General features: G+C 43.5%; 1 protein-coding gene across 5 annotated transcripts in view; it reads left to right on the top strand.

Annotated features, from left to right (window-relative positions):
• SYT9 (synaptotagmin 9) overlaps nt 1–19,339 on the top strand; it is a gene marked incomplete at its 5' end in the record, with an annotated part of 266,692 nt that overhangs the window by 50,565 nt on the left and 196,788 nt on the right. For all 5 annotated transcript variants that reach the window (XM_079930574.1, XM_079930573.1, XM_079930572.1 and 2 more), the window contains one exon: nt 12,033–12,387. In XM_079930574.1, the coding sequence (XP_079786700.1) occupies nt 12,033–12,387 (355 nt within the window). The remainder of the gene's footprint in view (nt 1–12,032; nt 12,388–19,339) is intronic.

Below are 19,339 nucleotides of genomic sequence, written 5' to 3'. Positions count from 1 at the left end.
AGCTTTTAAGTTTCATTAGGTCCCATTTGTTTATTTCTGTTTTTATTTCCATTACTGTAGAAGGTGGATCAAAAAAGATCTTGCTGTGATTTATGTCAAAGAGTGTTCTTCCTTTGTTTTTCTCTAATAGTTTTATAGTGTCTGGTCTTACATTTAGGTCTTTAATCCATTTTGAGTTTATTTCTGTGTATTGTGTTAGGGAGGTTTCTAATTTCATTCTTTTACATGTCCAGTTTTCCCAGCATCACTTATTGAAGAGACTGTCTTTTCTCCATTGTATGTCCTTGCCTCTTTTGTCATAGATTAGTTGACCATAGGTGCGTGGGTTTATATCTGGGCTTTCTATCCTGTTCCATTGATTTATATTTCTGTTTTTGTGCCAGTACCATATTGTCTTGATTAATGTAGCTTTGTAGTATAGTCTGAAGTCAGGGAGTCTGATTCCTCCAGCTCCATTTTTTTCCCTCAAGACTGCTTTGGCTTTTTGGGGTCTTTTGTGTCTCCATACAAACTTTAAGATTTTTTGTTCTAGTTCTGTGAAAAATGCCATTGGTAGTTTGTTAGGGATTGCATTGAATCTGTAGATTGCTTTGGGTAGTATAGTCATTTTCAGAATGTTGATTCTTCCAATCCAAGATCATGGTATATCTCTCCATCTGTTTGTGTCATCTTTGATTTCTTTCATCAGTGTCTTATAGTTTTCTGACTACAGGTCTTTTACCTCCTTAGGTAAGTTTATACCTATGTATTTTATTCTTTTTGTTGCAATAGTGAATGGGATTGTTTCCTTAATTTCTCTTTCTGATCTTTTGTTGTTAGTGTGTAGGAATGCAAGAGTTTCTGTGCATTAATTTTGTATCCTGCAACTTTACCAGATTCATTGATTAGCTCCAGTAGTTTTCTGGTGTCATGTTCAGGATTCTTTTTGTATAGTGTCATGTCATTTGCAAACAGTGACAGTTTTACTTCTTCTTTTCCAATTTGTATTCCTTTTATTTCTTTTTCTTCTCTGAATGCCGAGGCTAGGACGTCCAAAACTATGTTGAATAATGGTGGTGAGAGTGGACATCCTTGTCTTGTTCCTGATCTTAGAGGAAATGCTTTCAGTTTTTCACCACTGAGAGAATGATGTTTGCTGTGGGTTTGTCGTATATGGCCTTTATTATGTTGAGGTAGGTTCCCTCTATGCCCACTTTCTGGAGAGTTTTTATCCTAAATCGGTGTTGAATTTTCTCAAAAGCTTTTTCTGCATCTATTGAGATGATCATATGGTTTTTATTCTTCAATTTGTTAATATGATGTATCACATTGATTTGCATATATTGAAGAATCCTTGCATCCCTGGGATAAACCCCACTTGATCATGGTGTATGATCCTTTTAATGTGTTGTTGGATTCTGTTTGCTAGTATTTTGTTGAGGATATTTGCATCTGTATTCATCAGTGTTATTGGTTTGTAATTTTCTTTTTTTGTAGTATCTCTGTATGGTTTTGGTATCAGGGTAATAGTGGCCTCGTAGAATGAGTCTGGGAGTGTTCCTTCCTCTGCAATTTTTTGGAAGAGTTTGAGAAGGATGGGTGCTAGCTCTTCTCTAAATGTTTGATAGCATTCACCTGTGAAGCCATCTGGTCCTGGACTTTTGTTTGTTGGAAGAGTTTTAATCATCACAGTTTCAATTTCATTACTTGTGATTGGTCTGTTCATATTTTCTATTTCTTCCTAGTTCAGAAGGTTATACCTTTCTAAGATTTTGTCCATTTCTTCCAGGTTGTCCATTTTATTGGCATAGAGTTGCTTATAGTAATATCTTAGGATGTTTTGTATTTCTGCGTTGTCTGTTGTAACTTCTCCTCTTTCATTTCTAATTTTATTCATCTGAGTCCTCTCCCTTTTTCTTGATGAGTCTGGCTAAAGGTTTATCAATTTTTTTTTTCTTTCATTTGCGGTACGCGGGCCTCTCACTGTTGTGGCCTCTCCCATTGCGGAGCACAGGCTCTGGACGCGCAGGCTCAGCGGCCGTGGCTCACGGGCCCAGCCGCTCCACGGCATGTGGGGTCTTCCTGGACCGGGGCACGAACCTGTGTCCCCTGCATCAGCAGGCAGACTTTCAACCACTGTGCCACCAAGGAAGCCCAGGTTTATCAATTTTATCTTCTCAAAGAACCAGCTTTTAGTTTTATTGATCTTTGCTATTGTTTTCTTTGTTTCTGTTTCATTTATTTCTGCTCTGATCTTTATGATTTCTTTCCTTCTACTAACTTTGGGTTTTGTTTGTTCTTCTTTCACTAGTTCCCTTAGGTGTAAGGCTTGACTGTTGAGATTTTTCTTGTTTCTTGAGGTAGGATTGTATTGTTATAAACTTATAACTGCTTTTGCTGCATCCCATAGATTTTGGCTTGCTGTGTTTTCGTTGTCATTTGTCTCTAGGTATTTCTTGATTTGCTCTTTGATTTCTTCAGTGATCTCTTGGTTATTAAGTAATGTATTGTTTAGCCTCCATGTGTTTGTATTTTTTATGTTTTTTTCCCTATAATTGATTTCTAATTTCATAGTGTTGTGATCGGAAAAGATGCTTGATATGATTTCAGTTTTCTTAAATTTACCAAAGCTTGAGTTGTGACCCGAGATGTGATCTGTCCTGGAGAATGTTCCGTGTGCAGTTGAGAAGAAAGTGTAATCTACTGTTTTTAGATGGAATGTCCTATAAATATCAATTAAATCTATCTGGTCTATTGTGTCATTTAAAGCTTGTGTTTTCTTATTAATTTTCTGTCTGGATGATCTGTCCATTGGTGTAAGTGAGGTGTTAAAGTCCCCCACTATTATTGTGTTACTGTCGATTTCCTCTTTTATAGCTGTTAGCAGTTGCCTTATGTATTGAGGTGCTCCTATGTTGGGTGCATATATTTATAATTGTGTATGTTTTTCTTGGAGTGATCCCTTGATCATTATGCAGTGTCCTTCCTTGTCTCTTGTAACATTCTTTATTTTAAATTCTATTTTATCTGATATGGGTACTGCTACTCCAGCTTTATTTTGATTTCCATTTGCATGGAATCTTTTTCCATCCCCTCACTTTCAGTCTGTATGTGTCCCTAGGTCTGAAGTGGGTCTCTCGTAGACCGCATATATACAGGTCTTGTTTTTGTATCTATTCAGTGAGCCTGTGTCTTTTGGTTGGAGCATTTAATCCATTCACATTTAAGGTAATTATCGATATGTATGTTCCTATGACCATTTTCTTAATTCTTATGGATTTGTTCTTGTAGATCTTTTTCTTCTATTATGTTTCCCACTTAGGGAAGTTCCTTTAGTATTGTTGTAAAGCTGGTTTGGTGGAGCTCAATTCTTTTAGCCTTTGCTTGTCTGTAAAGCTTTTGATTTCTCCATCGAATCTGAATGAGATCCTTGCTGGGTAGAGTAATCTTGGTGGTAGGTTCTTCCCTTTCATCACTTTAAATATATCGTGCCACTCCTTTCTGGCTTGTAGAGTTTCTGCTGTTAACCTTATGGTAGTTCCCTTGTATGTTACTTGTCATTTTTCCCTTGTTGCTTTCAATAATTTTTCTTTGTCTTTAATTTTTGTCAATTTGATTACTATGTGTCTCGGCGTGTTTCTCCTTGGGTTTATCCTGCCTGGGACTCTCTGCACTTCCTGGACTTGCGTGGCTATTTCCTTTCCCATGTTAGGGACATTTCCAACTATAATCTCTTCAGATATTTTCTCAGGTTCTTTTTCTCTCTCTTCTCCTTCTGGGACCCCTATAATGCGAATGTTGTTGGGTTTAATGTTGTCCCAGAGGTCTCTTAGGCTGTCTTCATTTGTTTTCATTCTTTTTTCTTTATTCTGTTCCGTGGCAATGAATTCCACCATTCTGTCTTCCAGGTCACTTATCCATTCTTCTGCCTCAGTTATTCTGCTATTGATTCCTTCTAGTGTATTTTTCATTTCAGTTATTGTATTGTTCATCTCTGTTTGTTTGTTCTTTAATTCTTCTAGTTCTTTGTTAAACATTTCTTGCATCTTCTCGATCTTTGCCTCCATTCTTTTTCCGAGGTCCTGGATCATCTTCACTATCATTATTTTGAATTCTTTTTCTGAAAGGTTGCCTATCTCCACTTCATTTAGTTTTTTTTCTGGGGTTTTATCTTGTTCCTTCATCTGGTACATAGTCCTCTGCCTTTTCATTTTGTTTGTCTTTCTGCAAATGTGGTTTTCATTCCACAGGCTGCAGAATTGTAGTTCTTCTTGCTTCTGCTGTCTACCCTGTGGTGGATGAGGCTATCTAAGAGGCTTTTGCAAGCTTCCTGATGGGAGGTACTGGTGTTGGGTAGAGCTGGGTGTTGCTGTGGTGGGCAGAGCTCAGTAAAACTTTAATCTGCTTGACTGCTAATGGGTGAGGCTGGGTTCCCTCCCTGTTGGTTGTTTGGCCTAAGGTGACCCAACACTGGAGCTTTCCTGTGTTGGCTGTTTGGTGGGGCTAATGGCAGACTCTGGGAGGGCTCACACCAAGAGTACTTCCCAGAACTTCCGCTGCCACTGTCCTCATCCCCACAGTGAGAAACAGCCACCCCCTGCATCTGCAGGAGACCCTCCAACACTAGCAGGTAGATATGGTTCGGTCTCTTATGGGGTCACTGCTCCTTTCCCTGGGTCCCAATGCTCACACTACTTTGTGTGTGCCCTCCAAGAGTGGAGTCTCTGTTTCTCCCAGTCCTGTCGAAGTCCTGCAGTCAAATCCTGCTAGCCTTCAAAGTCTGATTCTCTAGGAATTCCTCGTCCCGTTGCCGGACCCCCAGGTTGGGAAGCCTGACGTGGGGCTCAGAACCTTCACTCCGGTGGGTGGACTTGTGTGGTATAAATGTTCTCCAGTTGGTGAGTCACCCACCCAGCAGTTACGGGATTTGATTTTACTGTGATTGTGCCCCTCCTGCCGTCTCATTGTGGCTTCTCCTTTGTCTTTGGATGTGGTGTATCTTTTTTGGTTAGTTCCAGTGTCTTCCTGTCGATGATTGTTCAGCAGTTATTTGTGATTCCAGTGCTCTCGCAAGAGGGAGTGTTCTATCTCATTTTAATCTCACACATTCATCCTTAAATAACTTCCTATGATAGGTGCCTGGAGAGTAATCTTTCTGACTTCTTGTAAGTCTGAAAGTGACTTTTTTGGCCCTCACACTTGATTGATAGTGTGTTTGGGTATAGAATTCTAACTTGATCGTAATTTTCCCTCAGAAGTTTGCAGGCATTATTCCATTATCTATTTTTTAAGTCCAATGCCGGTATGGTTCCAGTGTCTTTGAGTTCATATTATTTTTGGTCTCTTAAGCTTTTGTGATTTTTCTCTGATTTTTATGTTTGGAAATTTCACAATTTCCAAGGGGCCTAAGGTAGGGTTAGTTTACTATAGGTGCTCGGTGGACCCCTATCAATTGGTCCTTCAATTCTAGGGAATTTTTTTTTAATTGATGATTTTTACCTTCACCTTCTGTGTCCTAACCTTCTGGAAAACTTAGTTATTAGACTTCCTGGGTACATATTGTATAGCACATATTTGTTTTGCCTAAGTTTCCTGAATCTTTGGTTCCTATTCAGGTACATGTTCCCTGACTTTACCCTCTTTCGAATTTTTTATTTGTTTTAGCAATCATGCGATTTTGTCCCTACGAAACTTGTCTTATTTTATTCTCCATTCCATTTACTAGTCATCCACCCTTATTTTATGGAAATACATTGTGGAAACTTCCTGTGAATGAAATGTTTTAAGAGTTCCTGTTTCCTTCCTGAGTTCTCTCTGTTTCCTCTGGGAACATTTTTTTTGCTTCTATATGTTAATGTCGCTGTAAGATTTCTCCGTACGGCTGGTGATTCTTTGCAATTTAGTCATATTTAATAATGAGGCGGTAGGAAAGCTGAACATGAGGCTGTGTATCTATGAGGGAGTGTTTACTTAAAGGGGATTATAAGGGAATTCCATTTTTTTTCAAGAATATGGAGGATTCTACTCCTGGGCACTGGTTCTCATACTAGTTGCCTTGGTTTCTCCCTAGCCAGACTGGACAGTATTTGGTGAAGATTTTCAGTCACTGCCCTCGTTTTCAGCTCAACGTCTTAGTCTTCGCTGCTACGACATTGGAAATGTCTGTGTCCTGAGCCTGTATGAGTTTAGTGGGCCGGGTTGCCTGCCCCTCAGGTGTATCTCCCTCTGCATTTTGCGGGGGGCGGGGGGAGGCCTGTGGCATCCTCTACCACAGCTCCATCCACATACTGTCTTTCAGAAAAAACAATTTAAAACCTTGTTTGCTGATCATCCCATGCTATTTTCTTTGTGATTGTTTATACTTTTTATTTGTTTCGTATTATTTAATGGGGGCAGGGTGTCAGGAAAGAGAGGATATATATGGATAAATATATATGCATATGCACCATTATGGATCACAGTCTCCCTTAAATATTTTATATACATATTTGCACCTATATTTCCTTATCAACATCGAGTTGAAGTATCTGTCATCTCTCCCTGCTCACAATGTAGGCCATTTAATTTGTTTTTACTTCCTTCCTTTTTCCATCTCCCACGTTCTGTTGAAATTGTTGGAATTTATGTGTATAGTTACCATTCCTTTGCTCTTTTAAGTGTTGCTTTCCTTAACAGTTTCATTAAACGTCATAACCTCAAAACCAGCAATTATTCAGATTTAATACACTTTTTACTATCTTCTTTGCTTATCACTAATTCTTGTGATACATAGTATGTAAGTACGTATCTTATCTAGAAAGCCCTTCCCTTCTTGGGTTCTCTATTCCGACATAAATTTTTATTTATTTGGAGAATTTCCGTAGCTTGTATTGCTGGAAAGGGTAGGTGAATGATATATTTTCTGAGTTACTGATGGCTGAAAATGCCGTTCCTTTCTTCTTGTGATAATGTGGCTGGCTGTGGAATTCTAGGGCTACAGTCTCCTTTTCTTAGTTAGACCAGATGAGACCTCAGGCATGTCGGATTCTGAGTACTGCTGCAACCACGCTTCTCCCTCTTAGCCACTAATTTAAACGTCTCACTGAGTATAGGCATTAATTTGCCTCTCGCATTAACTTATGTCACGTGCCATTTGTTCTGATGACTCAGCTTGATTGGTTAGCCTCTTTCAAGTTGCTGATTTGGCCCATTTGTCCTATGATTTTGTCGTCATCAGTTTATAAACTCCTCCTGTTGCTTCACAGTTCAGCGGGGCAACTACTGTTCCTCTGTCCATATGCAGTGTAGGCGCTCAAGCTTTGTGCTCCTTGGGCAGTAATATTGGTCATTCCAGAGCAAGCCTTCAGGCTTGCAGGGACCCCTTGGAATCATAGGTGTCCAGCTGGGTGTCTGCTGGGTCTAGGGGTGTCATGGTGTCTTGTGTCTGGTGTCCAGGGATAGTGCTGCAGTACCTCATGTCCTGTGGTGAGGGCTAGTAGCCAGCAGAAAAGGGTTCTGACGATCAGGCACCCCACTCCGCATCTTCCCTGGAGGGATGTTCTCCGTGGCAGCTCTGGGTACGGTTTCACGCACTGTCACCCCCAAACAGCAACCCCTCTGGGAATCTGGATCACAACTGGGTTACCATTTGCCTCCTTTCATCCCCGAATCACCAGCTGGTTATTCTCTTGCCTCTTTGACAGAAGGACCAATTACACTTTTCTATTCTTCAGAAAAAAGTTAGAATGATAACTTTTTGATGTCGCTATGTGCTGGGGTTTTTTCCATTTTTATTATAAAATACACATAAATGCCAAAGAATATACACACACATATATATATGTATAGCATACATGTAGTTTAAAGATCAATGATAAAACAGTTGGCCGTGTACCTACCACCTAACTTAAGCAAGAACTCCTTTTCTAAATAAAGCTATTTTGTGATTCTCAGTGGATTCTCCCACTCCCTTTCCTGAGGCTGTGGGTCTGAGGTGGCTGGTATGTGTGGCCTTAGTGACTCTGAAGCCACTTTCCAGTAATTCTTTCTGAAAAAAGAGAAAAGTACAAATAGAGTGTGTAGAGGGCACCCTGAGCTGTTTGCAAGCAGAAGTTCCGACTGTTACGCTTAGTGGTTGGTGTGGCTGTGTGGGTCGCTGTTGGTTTCTCCTGGCAGGTGCTCCCTGGCCCCCTGCTCACCTACACGGCCCCTTTGTGTGAATGAGGAAAAGGCCTTCTTGCTATTTGCCAGACATTTTCTGTAGTAACTCTATGTACAAACATTTATCATGACTATGAATGTGACTAGCGGCTCCTGGAGTTTACAGGCCACAGCCTTAACTCACAGTAAACACAGAAGCGGTCACAGGGCCCTCTGGTGGGCTGCATCAGATGTACACTGAATGCCTGCTCAGACCAGACCCCTGCTCTCATGGCTCCCCCATGACTGGACTTGGGAGCAAGGCGTTTTTTGGGTGTGTGAGCTGGGAGTCAGCGAACAAGCTGGAATCGTTCTTGAGCTGGGTCAGGGCCCTACGGTTACTAGCAGAAGTGGGCCCAGGATTTACCTTATTTTTAGCATGTTGCCAACGCCAAGTAAAACCTGAGAGGCCACGTTATACCAAGCTGATGAGTCCACAGCTCAGGTGGGATTCTAAATGCAGGGTGCCCGTAGTCCTGGACAGTCCTGGGTGAAGTCTCTTGTTGATGTGATTGTTGATACCGCCTCTTTTCCCTCTTAAAAGTATCTTAGTCTTGGACAATAAATTTTATGGTCATGTTCATTAGTCAGCTTTTTGCCATGGTGACAACCGCCTTTGAGACCCTAGTGACTTAAATAAAACATCAACTATTTACGTTTTGCTCATGGATCTGTGGATCAGTTTCTGCACTGCCCCAGTCCGTGTGTCAGGTTTAAGTGTGCTCCTCATTCTGGACTTTGGGCCTATGCCACAAGTCTTCCTTTATGGCACCCAGGCTGAAATATCAGCCCTATTTAAGACCTCTTCTTCTCACAGCAGAAGGCGGGAGCCCAAGAGTCCTCTGGTCCAAGGTGGCGTGGGCCACATCTACTCATATTTCATTGACCAGAGCAAGTCACGTGGCCAAGACCAACGTCAGGGGGTTTGGATTCATGCTCCTTCCTTGGAGGGGGCACTGTGGTGTGGAAGAGTGAATATTTGGTAAATAATAATATGTAATTATCGCGTCACACTCCTGAACCTTACTGCCTTCTGCTGTATGCCTCCTCCAGCCTATGCTATTCTCCTAGTGGTGTCTGTGTCAGGAAAGTGCTGAAGTGATTAACAGGATGTAGGGAGGGGGTTTTGCCTCTGTTTGGATTACGGAACGTATTAAGGGGTTTCGCTGTGTTGTGGCGCTTTCGTTGGAGGAGGTGGGGGCCGGTGTTTGTTGTGGCAGCCTGATTAACTGGGAGGGGCCTCCTGCTTCCCTGTGCCCCCAGTACTACCGCCTGTCATGGAAGTTTTCACCGACAAATTTTCCATCCTGCTCTGTGAGCTCTCAGAACCACGTGGAGCCTGTGGCCAAACCGTGCTCTCCTCCCCCTCAAGTTGGGGCTCCATGAGGTGTGATTTCTGGGGCCCTGTACTTTGCCCCCACTGACTCTGTTCCTTGTCCCCCATCCCTGCCCTTTTTGCTCTGCACTTGAGATTGTTAATTTCTATTTTTCCCTCAGTGTTCCTTCATTTGCCTGTGTTAAGTGTTCAGCCCTGATCGGCTTTTCCTTTAAAACAATCCCAGAAACTCCTCCGCATTACTCGTTCACCGATGGATAGAAGGTACCTGGACTTGCTTTCCATAGTCACATAGCTTGCATATCCCATTTCAGTGATACTTAAGGAGAGAAATGAGATAAGCAAAGATTTTGAGCTCAGTTACCCATGCTGAAGCTGGAACCCCCATGTGTCCAAACAGAAACATAATATTGTTTCGCCACAAGGGCAAAGATAGATTGGGAGGCATAGAGGAGATACGGTAGCTCCATCAGCAGCCCTGGCAGCTGGCTTTCTGTCAAGAGCAATTTCTCATGAAGAAATTGTTTTATCATGTCATAAGAATGGTCAAGTACCTTCAGAGTCATGTTGAAAAGCACACGGACAGTAGGGGGTCAGCTTGACTCCGTAGGTAAGGGACTTGCGGGACGGGTTCACGTGCATATGCCTCAGCAGAGACGCAACCTGCCTCATGTCATGGATTGTCGTGTGCTGTGGATCGTTGAAATTGTGGCTATTAAGTACCTGAGTCCTAATTTTCTCCTTCACTAGAATATGAGTCTGTGAAGGTAGGAGTGTGTCTATCACGTTCTCCATCGTGTCTCCAAAGCCTGGCACAGTCCCTGGCATGGAATGGACAGCCAGAAAACTTTGGCTGAAGTAATACAAGTATTAATGATGGACAGTAAAGGCAGAACCTGGGGAGAATCCTTGGGGCTCTAGGATGTAATGGAGCCCAGCAAGGGCAGTTAGGGGTGTCCTTTAAAGGGAGGAGTTTGTAGCACCACAGTGCCAGGAATGAGTTCAGGTCGATGCCTCAGCTTCCCTGGCTCTACTGTAGGGTGGTGGAAGCCTCAAGAGGGTTGGGCTTTGTTCTGAGAGTTGGGTGCACAGCCACCGGACACTGCGCTGCCTTGGACCCTAGCTGAGGCCGTGGGGCTGCGGTCCACACAGCAGATGTTGTTGCCCCCACCAAAACCCCACTCCGTTAACACTTGAGCACGTGCCTGCTGACCTCCAAGGCCAGCCCTGCATTTATTTGAAATGTGGGAATTTTCTGGCCACAGAAACTTACTTTGCCACCCATGCTGCAGGTTAGAAATGCCCCTTGAGAGCTGCCCTCAAATCAATGGCTGAAGGGGTTGATGTTATAAATAACCCAGTCCCCTGGTCTCTAGCGTGTGGAACCTCCCTAGCAGCTTAACCTCTGGCCTCCCACTGTGGTAACTGGCTTGATAAAGCCCCCCTTACTGGCTGCTTTCTTACTCCCCTGGATCACTTCCCTACTCTCCTACCTGGATCACTTCCCTACTTCCCTACATGTGTTTTCTTCACCTTCTAAATAAACCTCTTGCCCTTGAATACTTGTCTCAGTTCTGCTACTGGGGAAACCCAAACTATGACCATCGTCCCCGGGTCCTGGGCACCTGACCACCAGGTGGTGGGTATTCTTGAGGGTTTGGGAGGACTTGAGCTTCATTTTGCTTAGACCGTTGAAAGTTCCTATCAAAAAGAGGGGGGGAAAAGCACTCTGATTTCTCTTGTTTTAAAAAGATGTTACTTGGGCTTCCCTGGTGGCGCATTGGTTGGGAGTCCACCTGCCGATGCGGGGGACGTGGGTTCGTGCCCCGGTCCGGGAAGATCCCACATGCCGCGGAGCGCCTGGGCCCGTGAGCCGTGGCCGCTGAGCCTGCGCGTCCGGAGCCTGTGCTCCGCAATGGAAGAGGCCACAACAGTGAGAGGCCCGCGTATCGCAAAAAAAAAATATGTTACTTAAACAATTCCCAAATTTATATTATACTGCTCTCTGAGATGACAGAGGAATTTTTTAAACATCTTTATTGGGGTATAATTGCTTTAGAATGGTGTGTTAGTTTCTGCTTTATAACAAAGTGAATCAGTTATACATATACATATGTCCCCATATGACAGAGGAATTTTTAAGCACAGTTGAAGCTATCCTGCTCCCAGAATATCAATGATTTGCATTGCCGAGGGCCCGGGTCTCAGTTGACTTGCAGGGCATTCCTGGTCCCCTGAACGCACCCTGTCTCTTGCTATTGCAGGCTGTTTGTTTCTAAACATGGCTGCGTGTTCCATCCTCTGCGCTCGTACCCGAGTCCTCACTGCCCCTGCGTCCTCATTGCCCCTGCGTCCTCGTTGCCCCTGCGTCCTCACTGCCCCTGCCTCAGAGTCGGGAGGCCCAGCAGCACGCCCAGCCTGGCCTTCTGCCATCACTCCTGACGGATGTGTGGGTGAGAGGGTCTTTCTGCCCGCACCGTGCAGTGGGTGGGCACGGGAGGAGCAATCCCACTGACCTTTGATCTTTGCTTCTTTGCAGATATCTCAGTGAGCCTGCTGACCCTTGTGGTCACCGCCTGTGGCCTCGCCCTCTTTGGCGTGTCTCTCTTCGTGTCTTGGAAACTCTGCTGGGTTCCGTGGCGAGAACGAGGCCTGTTCTCTGGTAGCAAAGACAACAACCAGGAGCCTCTTAACTACATGGACACAGAGACCAACGAGCAGGAGAACAGCGAGGGCTTCCTAGACCCTCCCACCCCTTGTCCAGACTCCTCCATGAAGATCAGCCACACCTCCCCTGACATTCCCCTCTCGACCCAGACAGGGGACCGGGAGAACTGTGCCCATGGCGTCCGTGTACAGCGCCAAGTCACAGAGCCAACAACCTCATCAGCTCGGTCAGTAATGCCCCCTTCCTTTCTGGATGCAGGGCGAGCACCACCCTGTTCCCTTCTCTTGGCAGCAGTAGCATTGACTAGCCGAGGAGCCTGTAACCTGTCACGTGTCCGTTAGGTATCAGAGACATGAATATGGGAAAGCTTGATGCTTCCTATATTCCTGTGAGGTTCCTGAGCGCTGCTTAGTCTGTACTTAGTTCATAACAGCAATAGTTAGCATTGCTAAGGCTTACCATGTCAAGGACTGTCTAAGCGCTTCATGTGTATTATTTTATTATCCCTCACAACTTTGCGTGAGATGGATCTTATTATCGTTTTCGTCTCACAGAAGAAGAAACTTAAGTCAGGGAGATTAAGAAACAAAGTCATATATTGGTAAGCACCCAGGTCAGGGTTTGAACCCCGGTTCAAACAACACCAGAGCCCAAGTTTTTACCCACTCTTCCGTGCTGCTCTCGTAGTGCTATGGAGTTGATTCTCCGTGCCTCTGACCTAGCCTAGCGGTCACACACAGGCTCTCCATAGAGTCCACACAGTGGCTGGGGGTCTTCGTCCACCTCCAGGCTTTGCAAGGTCTCCAGCGTACCCAGGCCCATTGTCACTGTCTTTCCATGGGCTGGGTGCTCTGTGCTCTCGCGCAGTAGAGAAATAATACAGTGCAGTGATTAAAAAGCAAGGACTCTGGGGTCCAATGAACTAGCTTTACCTACAAGTATGATATTGGACACGTTATTTAGCCTTCGTCTGTTTCTGTTTCGTCTTGTGAGAGGGGAACGGTGATAGGTGGTTTTGAGAATGAGGTGGTACCATGTGCATCACATGTGCTTTGCCCAGGCCTGCATCTAGCACCTGCTCCACACCCTGAGCTGCCATTTTGTTTTCAGTGCTGCTATCATCATCATCATCATCATCATCATCGAGACCTGCCTCTCCCAAGACTCAGATGCATACAGGTGGCTTTGAGGCTAAGCAGCCAGTTGGGAATCACTGTATATAAAACTTCACTCTCAATAAGAGACCTCAGGAAAAGAGACCCAGAAGGCAGCTTTCTTTAAAATGAAAATATTAGCTTGAGTGATAGCTGGGGGAACAGCATATGCTGTTATTTGGAAAGTACAAGCACAGTTTGGGGTTTTTTTTTTTTTTTTTTTTTACATCTTTTTTATTTGTTCTCTAGAAACAGAAATAAGATTTTACCCTTTTTTATGTTAATCAAGTTTATCCTAGAGGCTCTGCTCATTCACATTAAGTAGGATGGAATATGACAGTTTATAATTTAATTTTTTCAGAAAGCTATTTTAGCATCATTTCCAATTCTGAATTAGAGAGCTTTACCTAAAATATTCCTCCGTGAGGAAATGGATGGTTGTTTGCCATTTGATTTAGAAGAAATCCTCAGATTTTATCATCAGGATTTCTCTTCAGATTTAAGACTTAAATATAACTGGAGCTCTGTCTGATGCTGCCGTGGAGTTTGTGCAGTGGTGCAAACTCACGATAAAATCCTTTCAGTACTTCAGTAAGGAGGGCCTTCAGATGGGGTCTCCATTGAGATCGTCTCCTATCTGGTTTGACTCTGCATGTTCATTTTTCTGATCTGGGTTCCATCAAGACAGAGTGATAGTACTGTGTTCTTGTTAGATTATAGGTCTGAGGACTCTGCCATAATTCTAATGAATTGATGACAATCATATCACTATAATTATTACAATGTTTATCCTAGGAAAATGTATAAGTAACCTGCGTATCAAAAAATAGATTTCATATAAAGCTAAAAACTGTAGCTATCTTCACCACTGATCTGTAGAAACTGGGTAGAAGGAAAAAGAAAACTAAAATGAGAGAGGGAAGGAATTATCCCTGTAAAATGCATTTTACATTTAGACTTATTCTAGTTTTGGAGTCGTGCAATTAAATTTTCTCTTCTGATGGCCAAAACCAAGTTTGGTAATATTTGACTACCATAAGAAAACTAAACTCTCTCCAGCTGCATTTGACCTAATACTGATAATTTGCATCATTTCGCATTTCAGACATTCTTATCTAAATTACTGCTGACCTAGTTTTATGGGTTATGTCTGGAAATACACGTCTTTGACTCATGGTCTTTCCATAATAAGCAGGGTGTGGTCTTCTAATTCTTTAGGGTGGTGCTATAAACACACACACACACACACACACACACACACAAAGCCTTTTTACTGACAGAGTGGGTAAAATGAATGAAATTTCCTTGATGCTCCAGAACATTTTTAACATTCTTTTTTAAGTAGCATTTTTCATACCATATTTGGGGAAAGGGAGGGTACTCTTTGCTGAGATGGCTCTAAACAGTCTGCTCTGCTAGTTATTATTTCTATTCCCTTCTTTCTCATTATGATCTTCACTTTCTCACTGCTGTCACTTTCTTTCTTACTGCTTCCCTCCTGCAGCTGTTATCACTTGTCCCAAAGTTCCCTGGGCACCTGCTCAGCCCAGAGCATACAAAGCTTAGACTCCCAGTGAAGGCCTCCCCACTGTCATGGCGATTGGCACAGCTTCAGCCGTGGCGTTTGCATCGGAAGTCCCACTGTCATCTGGCCTCTTCAGCTTGGATATGTGTGGCTCCCACCACTGCCTTTTGGAATGTCCTAAAGATGAGCTTTGCTCCATCTTCTAAGAATGTTTCTGGTCAGGATGACTTTCTTTTGTTCTTCCAAGATCAAGCATGTTTGCATTCTGTTTCTGGTTAGCTCAGTTACTATTAGAACCCTCCAAAATTCCTGTTAATTCCTTTCAATTTGGATGAAATCCCTTTTGTATAATGACCTAATATCCTGGGAATGTGGAATTTTTTTTTTTTTTTTTTAGAACTTTTCAATACCAGAACATTTTAGAGGTCTCCAAATATATGAGAGGACTCCAAATACATGAAAATCCCTGGATCCTCAAAATAGAAGGAACCTTGAAAGGCCATCTAATCCATTTCCTGATTCATGTCCCAAAATGAAAGTTCAATCTGTTTTTTTTTTTTTTTAAGTCTTCTCACATTTCCTTTAAAATACTTTAGCTTTATAAAAATTTCAATTTCCACACCACAAACTCCTTATCAGGTCTGTTAAGGCCTGTGTAATACTGCCACAGTCTGCTTCTGTCAACTATCGGCCTCACCTCCCAGCCAGGCCACCATGTGGCACAAACCCAGAGGACCCTGTTAACATGGACTCAGTTAAGAGGCCTTATGCGGAAAAGCTCATCACATTCCATCTACACTAGCTTCTCTCTTGGTTCCTTCAGTATCCCTGACTTTTCCTGCCTTGGTACCTTCACACATGCTCTTCCCTCAGCCTGAAATGCTTTTCCTTTTCCTTTGCCATGCCAGGCTCCTTTGCAGCCTTAATGTCCCTGCTAAAGTGTCACCTCCTCAGAAAGGTCTCCCTCACCACCCTATCTGAAGTATGTGTTCTTTCCTCCACTCCCTCCCACTCTTTATTTTCCCACAAGTTTTCACTTCTTCACAGGATTAAAGTCTATTTCTAACTCTACGATTGTTTGTTTATTGCCTATACCCCGCTCTAGACTATGAGTTCTGTGAGTTCAAAGACCATATCTGCTCTGCTTCTCCCTGTATATCTAACCCCTAGTGCAGCCTCTGGCACATAGTGGAATTTTTCATGAATGACTGAAGAGTACATTCGTCAATATCAGGCCACTTTCCTCATGTTCTGCTGACAAAAACGGCAAAGCGCAAAAGTATAAACTGAGTAGAGCGTGTAATGGTGTGAAGCCGATGGAAGGTCACTTGTCCCAGCTCTCACATTCCTCAGAGCCTTACATTTAGACTTTTGAGCTTGTCTCTGAATTAAACAATCCTTAGAGTCGCAGAAATACTCTGAGAGAATTGAAAGAAGAAGACAATTTGAGTCTTCTAAATTTGAGTCCCATTACTGGCCGCAACTCCAGTAAGTGGCCCGCTAGGATTAAGTGCTGCAATTACTCTAGGAGAAGCACAGTTTATTAAGCTATATATTTTTATGTGTTGAGAGCATTGGTTAGATGTAAACATTTAAAACATAATTTTTTGAATTACTCTTTTAGTTATTTCTTCAGATTTTAATGAACTGACAGCTTCAAAAATGGAAGTTGCTTAGACCTCTCTCAGCTTCCATGAGACCCTGAAACCAGGTGTAAATGTGTATTTTCTCTACTGAGCTTTAATGATCAGAAACTATTATGTCCATGGCATTTGTATATTTACTGTAGACACACGTATTAAACATCTGCTGTGTGCAAAGTTCTGTGTTATGTGCTGGTAGTAAAGAGGGAGAAAGGATATAGCCCTGGCCTTGAAAGGGGAGATACACAAAAGAGCACCAGTTACACATATTAAAGTGCTGATTGTTCTTTAGAAGATTAATCTGGCGAGAGTGTATAAGATGCGTGGGATGGGGTGAAGACTGGATATAGGGCTCCAGTTCAGACCTGTGATGGTGAGGGCCTGAACTCAACTGGAAGCAGTGGGAACGCAAAGAGGCATGAGATGTGAGCTACTTTAGAGAAAGTGTTGGTGGACATAGGCTCATTTTAGTAACGGGATAAAGTATTTGACGATGACACCAAGGTTTCATGCCTTTTTTAACTTGGGGGAGGGTGGGAGCAGGACATGCTTCAGTGTATCCAGCTGCACTTAACCCCACACCTCCACCGTCCAAGGCCTGATGTCTGCATCTCCGTTATCTCACTCACTCTAAAGGCCTCCGAATCCCAGAACCAAGAAAGCCTCAGACTCCCATTTCCTCCTGCCCTTGTAGTCAGTTAACTGTGTCTATCTGCTACTCCCACTTCTTCTGTCTGTTGGTGGTTCAGAACAACCCAGCCCTCTCCTCTCCATCACAAGGGAAGATTCCAAGAAGGCCTGTTTCTCCTGTTTCCAGATTTCCCTGTCGTGACTCGAACTTTGTAAAGAAACCCGTCATGGTTCTGAAGTCACAATGTCCTTCTGTCTTTCTTGTCTTTGGACCCCCTGAAGCCTTGTAAACACTGGTGCCCCAAACCAGGGAAGGGACAGGCCAAGTTTCCCCTCTGAGATGGGGTCCCTGAGATGAGAGAGGGTAGAAGAGTATACACTTGTCCATGGTTGCAGGGGAAATCCAGCGATGGGAGGGATGCTGGAGGTTCTGAGCTCTGGTTCTTAATAGCGCCTGGAATGGAAGATATGGGCATGTATGAGGTGAAAGCTGCTGGGACAGAAGAGCTGAAGGTCCCATCCTGCTGGAGAGCTGGGAGCCAAGAGGAAAACTTAGTTAATTTCCCTGTTGAGGTAGAGCATCAGCTGGGAGGCTGAGGCCAGGTTAAGTAGGTAGGCTTGGCTCAAGCGCTGTCTCATCCCTGACAGTTTCCCTAGCCAGAGGCCTTCCTCTCTCCCTCTCCCTAACCTCCGGTCAGCTCTTATCCCCCTCTGCCCTGATTTATAGTCAGTGTATGACTGTCTACTCCTGGCAAGGCACTTCCTTGAAAGCAGTGACTAGGCTTTGCCCCTCTGTCTCTTCCACCCTACCTGACCCCTTGCTTCACACATTCAAATTTGTTGAATTGCAGTAATGTCCTCTTTCTTAAGATCCAGCGGAGGTAGTTGGCTTCCAGACCCCTAGTTGGTTTTGAAGGTGTACTTTTAGTATTTAAATTGCACCCCTGACTAACTAGATAGCACTCAGAATGGCCCATCGTAGGTGGGAACTGACTCCAGGCTCAAGTAGGGCCCTTGTTTGAATCCAGCCTGGAGAGAAAAAGCAACGGCAGAGGAAGCTGGAGCTGGTACCAGCCACTTATGGCCTCTGCATATGGCTGGATACTTGCTGCTCCCTGCCAGACCTTTCTGCCCAGAGATCCCAATAGAGCAGGATTAAAGCTCTATTCTAGCACTACAGAGGTTCAACATCTAGGCAGGGGACGGACCTGGCTGTACTAGTATAGAGAACCAGTTGTAGGTGCCTAACAGCCTTCCCCTGAGTCTCTTCCTCCCCCCTGAAAAATCAGAAGATCCAGAGAAAACTTAAGATGGTGGGTTTCTCTGTAAGAAATTTAAATCCCACAAGAGAAACATTCACACCACACAGTTTTCGCACATGTGGGAATGTGTGTGTCTGGGTGTGGACTGTGTTGGCTGTGACAGGTTCAAGTGACAGCCCTGTGCTTGTGCTCTTGTTGTACCATGTGGGTGATGAGTAGTCAGGGGGGTATTTTAGGACGAAGAGGAATGTTTGGCATCACAGCATCTGTATGACAAGGGAGAATAATTTCAAACACGTTTCGGGGCCTATTAATCCCATTTTTATGTCTTTATTTCATAAAGTAGTCTTAAGAAAGGAAAAGAAGACAAACTCTGATCTTTACTCTGCCTCTTCAACTATTTGCCAACCCCTCAGAGACAGCTTGACTGTTCCCTTTCACCTTCTGGTGGAGAGAGGCTATTTTAATTAAGGTTATTGAGAGGCTGCACAAAATACAATATAATGGCTCTGAACTCTGAGCTAAAAACAAACAAAAATAACCTTCAAGACAACTTTGTATGTAATGACTACTTCTCCCAGTTTGTGAGGACCCACACAAGGTAAGGCAAAGAGAATTTCAGGGAAACTTTTAACCCAAACCAATAAGTTTATAGGGTGAAGAGTAGATTCGGATAGCAAATATTTAATTTGCAAATATCAGTTTCCAGCCTTCTCTAACTGAATCCCTATATACATTTATAGGAGCTTACCTTTAACTTTTATACCCTCAGTGTTTGTTAAAGAAATACAACCCTTCCTTCTCATCACTCATCACTCACGTGGTTCAGCAGTAGCACAGCCACGGAGCTGGCACTCGCACCTGTCAGAGTCAACAGAGTCCCCTACAAGCAGACACATCCTGTGACGTACATTTCCAGAAGAGCAAAGACTGTGTTCTCATAATGAAATGATTTGATTTGACC

This window comes from Stenella coeruleoalba, assembly GCF_951394435.1.
Source record: "Stenella coeruleoalba genome assembly, chromosome: 8".
NCBI classification, from domain to species: domain Eukaryota; kingdom Metazoa; phylum Chordata; class Mammalia; order Artiodactyla; family Delphinidae; genus Stenella; species Stenella coeruleoalba.
The sequence above is the reverse complement of the archived record's forward strand: the minus strand, read 5'-3'. Positions and strand labels throughout refer to the sequence as shown.